An 8,201-nucleotide genomic window follows, 5' to 3' on the forward strand; every position below is an offset into this window, starting at 1 on the left:
TTGTAGTATAATTTCAAGTCAGGAATGGTGATGCCTCCTGCCTTGTCTTTTTTTGCCCAGGATTGCCTTTGCTATTCTAGGTCTTTTCTGGTTCCAAATAAATTTTAGGAATGATTTCTTTAGGTCTGGGAGGTATGTTGGTGGTAGTTTGATAGGGATTGTATTAAATCTGTACAACAATTTTGGGAGTGTGGCCATCTTCACAATGTTTGTTCTTCTTGTCCAGGAGCAGGGAATATCTTTCCATTTTCTGAAATGCTCTACAATCTCTTTTTTCAGAGTACTGTAATTTTCAGTGAATAGATCTTTGACTTCTTTAGTTAGATTAATATCAAGGTATTTCATTTTCCACAGTGCTATTGTAAAAGGTATTGTTTCTCTAATTTCCCTCTCAGTGTGTTTGTTTTCCGTGTAGAGGAATGCTATTGACTTTTGGGTATTGACTTTGTATCCTGCTATGCTACTGAATTTGTATATGAATTCTAGTAGCTTCTTGGTGGAATTTTTTGGGTATCATGTCAAAATAATAATGATAATTTAACTTCATTAACCTATTCTTATTCCTTTTATTTCTCTCTCTTGTCAAATGGCTCTAGCTAATGATTCCAGAACTATATTGAATAGAAGTGGTGATAGAGAACATCCTTGTCTTGTACCCGATCTGAGAATAAAAGATTTCAGTTTTTCCCCATTTAGCATTACGTTAGCTGTTGGGTTGTCATAGATGGCTTTTATCAGATTGAAGTAGAGGCCATCTATTCCAATTTTCTGTAGGACTTTGAACATGAATGAGTGTTGAACTTTGTCAAAAGCCTTTTCTTCATCATTTAAGATAATCATGTGGTTTGGGATTTGGCTCTATTGATACAGTGTATTACATTTATAGATTTGCATATATTGAACCATCCTTGCATCCCTGGGATGAATCCTACCTGGCCATAGGGTATAATCTTCTTGATGATTTGCTGTATTCTGTTTGCTAGGATTTTATTGAGGATTTTTGCATCTACATTCATGAGGGAGATTGGCCTGTAATTCTCTTTTTTAGTTGCATCTTTCCCTAGTTTTGGCATCAGTATAATATACAAAATAGGATAGATACACAGCTACTTTCTCTTAATTCAATGAGAAGAAAGATTTGTACTAATAGTTTTGGACAGGATATCATGTCTGCATCTTGTACTATGAATAACCACTATGAAGACAACACTATACAACATATTAATTATTGAACCTGTCCTACTACTCAGTTTTGAAACTGTCTTATTGCTATTTGTTTCTCAATAAAATTAATTTAAAAATTAAAAATATTTTTTACTCTTTTATTTATTTATTTGGTACAGGGTCTCATTATGCAGTTCAGACTCATAGTCTCATAGTGATCCTTTCATCTCAGCCTCCTCAGTGCTGGGATTACAGGCTTGTGCCACCACGCCTGATTTCAGTGGCTGGCACAGCATGCCCAGGACTCCGAGGCCAGCATGGCCTGTGGTACCAGGGATCAAACCCAGATCCTTGTGCTTGCCAAGCAGGTGCTTAGACCACCTGGCTATCTCCCCAGCTCCCAGCAGTAAGGGTTTTTAATATCCTCTGATGTTTGATCAAAATAGTCCCTGATATGTGTATATAAATGTGCTTGTATGTCAAGAAATCCCGACATACAAAATATCTCCACATTCATTTCTGGGTAGTATTTGAGATTTTTTAAAAAATGCATTAAACTGGATGTGCTAAATCTCAGGTGTAATCAATAGGGAAGACTGAGAAGGTGAACAAGCTGTTCAAATTATGTAAATTCAACTAAACAACGAACTATACAAAGTTATACAAACTCAACTAAGCTCTAACAAAATCAGATTGGTAAATATATCTTTAGGGAGCATTTCAGAGCCTACTTTGCTAGGGAGGTTAAGTCTAATGCTCCCCACCACACTGAAAGAATCCCTTGAAGCAGCAGATATTTTGACTCTTACCCTCTGATAGGCTAGTCCTTCGTATATGATAACTATCCTCATGTTTTGACACTGGTTATGTACAGAGTAATATTTTTATCTATCACTATCAAAGATACAGAAAACATTTTCTGAGTACTATACCTTGTTAATTCCACCTTTGACAGGAAGTTTTCCCAAATGTTGTCTAAAAGAATGTTGACCTGAAGCAAAATGGTGTAACTATACCATTTCCAAATCAAAGCTATCCCAACTCAGTTGATTTTATATATTTATCTTAATGTTCATTGCTCATAACTATAAGAAATATTTTCAATCTTGTTTCCTATTCTTAATATATGTTATTATTAGTAATAAATGTAATAAAAAGGAAAATGTGTAAAATTATATTTAGAAAACTTATTATAAACCAAGTATGGTGGCACACACCCATAATTCCAGATTTTGAGAGGCTGAGGCAGGAGGATTGCGCATAGTAAGTACAAGGCCAGTCTGAACTACACATAAGACTCTGTCTCAAAAGACAAAAACAACAATAACCAAAAAAGCTTGATGCAAATAAAATGATGTGAATATCAAATTTTGAAAAACCTTTTTCTTTCCAATGTATTTGGGTTTCACTATGCAGCTCAGACTCATGCAGATGATCCTCGTTCTTTCAGTCTTCCAAGCATTGGGATTACAGGCATATACCACTAGACTTGGTCTCTGGCCCCCTCAGCCCACCCTGGGACAGGGCTGGTGCAGCATGTGGTGCGGGGAATCAAACCAGTCCCTGCACTTGCCTAAATTTGTCTAAGCAGGCGCTTTAATCTGACGAGCTATCTCACCGGCCCCGGGTTTTTTATGTTTGTTTGTTTTTGGTGTTGACATTGAACACAGGATGTTGCATAACTAAGCAGTACTACATTCTGTCAAATCTTGAAAAATCTTAATATCTATATGCTTTCCCCAAGTTAGTCATATCAAATATGATAGCAAACAAGTCAAAATAAAACTGACCATTGTAGGAGTTCCCATAAGACAAAACTGAAATGGAAACAAAAGCCCTAATTAATCAAAGTCTTGCTCTAAAATTTATATAAAAAGAATTAATCCTGATGAAAATAATTTCAGCAAAACTAAAAAGAAAATGGAGAAACTTAGAAGAACTGAAACAGTATTAAAAGTTAGTCAGGAGTTAAATTGGCAATTAAATCATAAATAGGATAAATTTTATTCATGAAAATTTATCAGTATGGGTGATAAATACTTTATTAATTTAAATATTCTGATTAAAACAATTATGTTCATGAACTTGCATCACTGTAAGGCCTCGCCTATCTTGTTGGCACAGTAAATCTTCTTGTGATGACGATGTAACATTTATGGACATCTCTTGACCAGGTCAGCAGTAGACAGTGGTATGTGCTATTGAGAACGCCAGCTCTTCCTCGGTTGTCCACTAGAATTCTTTGCAGCAGTCAGTGAAAACTGCCGCTGATTCACTCTTTTGTCTTACAGATCCTTGAAACCTGATAGTAAACCAAGGAAGAGCACTAGGTATAGCAATAAAGCATTGGCAGTTGAGCTGTTCTGGTAAAATTGTTCAACGAGAGGCCGGGGAGATGGCTCAGTGGAAAATTGTTCAACCATTTTGTTCTCATTTGTCAGGATGGTTGGTAAGCGCTGATCATGCCGAGAAAGATTTCATCACTACATTTAACCAAGTTTGATTTTAGTTTCTAGCAAAACTGGAGGCATGGAAGAGATGCGTAATCTGCAGTGTCAAGCTTTGTGGGGAAGGAAGTGGGCACGTTCCCCTGGGCTCAGGAGCGAGGCGCGGAGCTGTGGGCGTTCTCAGTCTGAAAGGCAATGATGTTCCACCAAGAAGTTATTCAAAGTAGCAGTAATTCTCTTTAAAAGTTTAGATTCGCTGAAGAAAAAAGATTAAAATCCTAAGGTTTTTAAAACGTAATCTCTTCTTTAAAGTTATTTGTTCCTTAACCATGTTGCCAAAGAAGCCATTGAAGGGATTTTTTTAAATAATAATATAACTTTGATAGTTGAACATCCCCATTTTACAAGTCTAGGAGAGCTTCAGTCTCCTATCCAAAGCCACAGCTGCCCTGGAATCCAGCTCACTGAATGCTCAGAAGAGAGGGTTGGTTTTTTTTTTTTTTTTTCTACAATATCACTTTATGTAAAAGATTCAGGCTTACAAATTTATCTTGTCTATGGAATTAGGCAGGAGAGGAAATAGATCGCTGCCTTTTTGTAGTATAGCAACCTGGTTATCATGGTTTGCATCTTTGGGTTAGGATGTATATTTTTCTGTGGAATATAATTTGTGGGGTTTTTCTGGCATTTACTTATACTTAACTGTTCAATGAGCATTAATTTACTTAAATTTTGATTAAAGTTGTAAAAAAATCATACCCCAAGTAACAATAGCCACAGAATAGAAAATGCAAGATGTGACTTCAATATGAATTAGATGTGCCTTCTATGACCATATAACATCACTTAATCTCCTAAAATTCCCTATTTAACCTGGAAAAAATAATTACTGTCATGTTTCCTCATAAAGCAGTGGTTTTATAAGGTTCAGATGAAATGACAGATGTAAAAATACTTTGAAAACACTAAGTGATTCCAATGCCATGTTCCTCAGGGAACTTCATCCATGGAGGCCAATGCTAATAAGCAATATTTATTTAATGGGACATTATTAATGATGTTTATACTTTCTATTTAATCTTCATAAAGATATGTTAGGATGACACATTTCATTGGGACAGCCCAAGAGCCACATTACATTGAATTACTTTGGCACTCTTGAAGTTTATGGGACGGCAGGAAGAGGTTGCCATGAATCTAAAATGTTCCACAAGTATTCCTCAAAGTAGTTAATCCTTAGTAGTGGACCCCTAAGTAGTACTCTTTGCTAGCTGAGTAAGAGAAACATCACTCAAGAAATATTTATTATTTCTCATTTGATGTGCGATTTTCCTCCCAGTTTATATTCGACATTGGTATCATTAAGGCTGTTACCCATTCACGTGGTAGGAAAGGTTTGGTGGGGTTTTTTTTGTTTTTTGGTTTTTTTTGTATTTTTAGGTCTACAGGGTGTTCAGGGTCTCATTACTAGATCAGACTCGTAGTGATCTTCCTGTTTACAGCCTCCTAAGAGCTGGGATTACAGGCATACACCACCATGCCCATTCTTAATTACTGTCTCAGTGCGCCCCAGGTCAGGGCCAGCATGGCAGGCCAGGGGATCAAACCCTGGTCCCTGTGCCTGATTGCAGGCACTTTAATCCGCTGAGCTATTTGGCTGGCTAGAAAAAGTTTATTTATATTGGCTGTTTCTCAACTCTTGAAATCCCTGTATGAATAAACCAAAGAACGTTACCTCAAAAATATGGGTTTCTCACTTGAAAGAATTAACAACTGGGACCACCTCTTATTGAGAATTTTTTTCATGTCAAAAGAAATTATCAACAAAGTGAAAAGACAACCCACAAACTTCGAAAAAATCTTAACTAATAAGCATTCAGACAAAGGTCTGCTCTCTAGAATTTATAAAGAACTAAAGAACATTAGGGCCCATAAATTTAAAGACTCAATTCAGAAATGGGCATCTGAGATGAGCACACACTTCTCAGAGGATGAAATTAAAGAAGCGAATAAATATATGAAAAAATGCTCCACATTGCTAGCCATCCGTGAAATGCAAATTAAAACAACACTGAGATACCATCTCACCCCAGAAAGATTGGCTATCATAAAGAAAAATATGGGTTTCTCCACATATTTTTAAACTATTTTAATTAACATCTATAACTCACTTATCTGATTGTCTGGGTTTTTCCCCTAGAGATGGTATAAAAATTAAAAAGTCTTAAAAATTCTGAAAGTACACTGATGGTAGTTCTATAAATTCTGATAATGTGTATCGTAGCTGAAAGTGAAAGAAGATTTTAATTGTTACAATAAGTACTTAACCTTAGTTAGATTTAGTCTTTGCTATAGGTATAAACAAAATCATCAAAAGTTGCAATATTACAGAATCCTAGAATGCTAGAATTTAAAGGCATATGGGAGATACCTCATTCAAGCCTTCCTTGAGGTTCAGAGAGGATATTATTCAAGTTTATGGAATGACTTGGTGTTGGGTTATGCTTACACTTACCCTAGACTTGTATATCTTGCTCTATACCTTTTTAAATTCCTAATTATGACAAATTTTTCTTATGGGCATTTAAAAGTTATCTTTCTCTAATTTCAATTTTCACTAAAGCAGGAAAATCTGTCTTTCTTGGCAGCATAAAGATCACACAGCTCCGTCCCACCCCTACAGTGAGCACAATTCTGATTTTAAAAAAGGTCAAACTCACGTCTCCCTCCTAATTGTCTGTGCTTCCCAGTTTCTTCACCCCGAATCTGGCTGGCGAGGAGACAGCATTCTTTGAAAGCTTGGGTACAACGTGGACCTATGGAGATACGGGCCGCTCGCTGCTCGCAGCTTTCAAAATCATTGCGATGGGCTCCGTCGTAACAGCATTTCTTGAGCACCGCATGTTTGTACTTAGCAGCTGAATGGTAGTATTACAGGTCAGTGCTTGCTTATGCATAGAATTGTAACATCCCAGGCTTAGAAGGAATCCTGAGGGACACTTGGCTTCTGACAAATGGTGTCTATGCCTACTATAGAAATATACATATGGGTGTGGGAGAGCTTCTGGCTACCCTGCGCCACCGGGAACTGTGTGGTCCAAGCCCAGGTGCAGCATGGGTGAGACCCTCTTCCACCCCCTTAAGACCCCCACCACCACTACGCACCGCCCCCCGCCCGCCAAGTGAGAATTTCTGCAGTGTTCTTGGAACCCCCAGATCCAGCCCTAGCCAAGGCCCAGTGAGTATGTGGGAGAGCTTCCTCTCCCCCCTACTTCACCTTGTCCCCTCCAGACTCAGATCAGGCCTGGCATACAGGTCTGGGGTGAAACCCTGCAGCTGCAATCTCTGCAGAGATAGTAGGGGACAGAACCACCCAGCTAGTCCAGGAGCAGAACATCTTGCCAGAGGGGCACAACAGGTTCACCCCGAAGGGCGGCAGCCGGAAGTTGCTGAGCATAGCAGCCAAACCCAAGCCAGGTACAGCTGGACAAATTCAAACTTTGTAGATCTGCACCTGAATTTCAGTAGTTGCTAAGGTTATAACTGCACCAAAGCTCTACAACAATGGTCAGAAGGCAGTGCTATACAAATGACAACGAGAAGGAGTAAAATGCAATCTCAGACCCCAAACCCACCCATACCAAGTGCAAAGGACACTAACACTGAAAAAATTGAGAATCAAACAGTTGAAATCAATGATTCAATAGCTTCTGAAATAAAGAAACAGCTGCAGAAAGGTATAGAGGAACTCAGATTGGAAATGAAAAAAGAAATCCCTGAATTAATAGCATCTGCAGTAAGAATCAAAGACAAAATTTATGTAGGAAACCCAATGCCGACCCAGAACAAGTGCAGAGGACACTAGCTCAGCTGAAATGTATGAATTAATAGCGTCAAAAGTGAATAAGCAACAGCAGAAAGTCATAGAGGAACTCAGAGTGGAACTATTTTCTGAAATAAAAAAAATTTTCTGAACTCATAGCATGTGAAGTAAAGAATCAACTACAGAAACATTGGGAGGAAACCCAATCTGAAAAAAATCCTGCAGTAAAAGAATTAATAACTGCTTTTAAAGAAGACATTGATAAAAAAAATAGAGGAGATTAGAAAAATAATGGATTCCTTGAATGACCAATACACGAAAGAAATAGATTGCATGAAGCAGAGTCAAAGAGATATAGAGGAAATTAAAATTTCAATCACAAGCTTGCAAAACCGTTAGAGTGAAAGTGAAGACAGAGTTTCAGATCTTGAAGATGCTGGTGCAGCTAGTGAAAATGTAAGAAAGGATCTCTTAAAAACCACTAGGAGGCGGGAAAAAATAATCCATCACTTGCAAGACCATGCAAAGATAAACAATGTGAGACTAATAGGTATCAATGAGAAAGATGGAGTCAATACAAATAACATTAAAAAAAGTATGGGCAGAAGTAATAGCAGAAAACTTCCCAAATATGAGGAAACAATCTGACATTCAGGTAACCGAAGCATACAGAACGCCAAGGAACCTCAACCCAATTAAAAACACTCTAAAATATATAATAGTCAAGGGGGCTGGAGAGATGGCTCAGTGGTCTAAGGCACCTACTT

At 37.7% G+C, this 8,201-nt stretch overlaps 1 protein-coding gene across 1 annotated transcript in view; it reads right to left on the reverse strand.

The window, feature by feature from the left end:
* Positions 1-3,188: 3,188 nt before the first annotated feature.
* Positions 3,189-8,201, reverse strand: part of LOC101572206 (complement C5-like) — a 50,781-nt gene continuing 45,768 nt past the window's right edge. Inside the window, exons 16-17 of the mRNA XM_023701566.1 lie at positions 6,332-6,529; positions 3,189-3,796 (exon numbers count right to left, since the gene is read on the reverse strand). Coding sequence (XP_023557334.1) covers positions 3,792-3,796; positions 6,332-6,529 — 203 coding nt within the window. The 3' untranslated portion in view covers positions 3,189-3,791. The remainder of the gene's footprint in view (positions 3,797-6,331; positions 6,530-8,201) is intronic.

This window comes from Octodon degus, unplaced genomic scaffold (assembly GCF_000260255.1).
Source record: "Octodon degus isolate 3935 unplaced genomic scaffold, OctDeg1.0 scaffold00137, whole genome shotgun sequence".
Lineage (NCBI taxonomy): Eukaryota > Metazoa > Chordata > Mammalia > Rodentia > Octodontidae > Octodon > Octodon degus.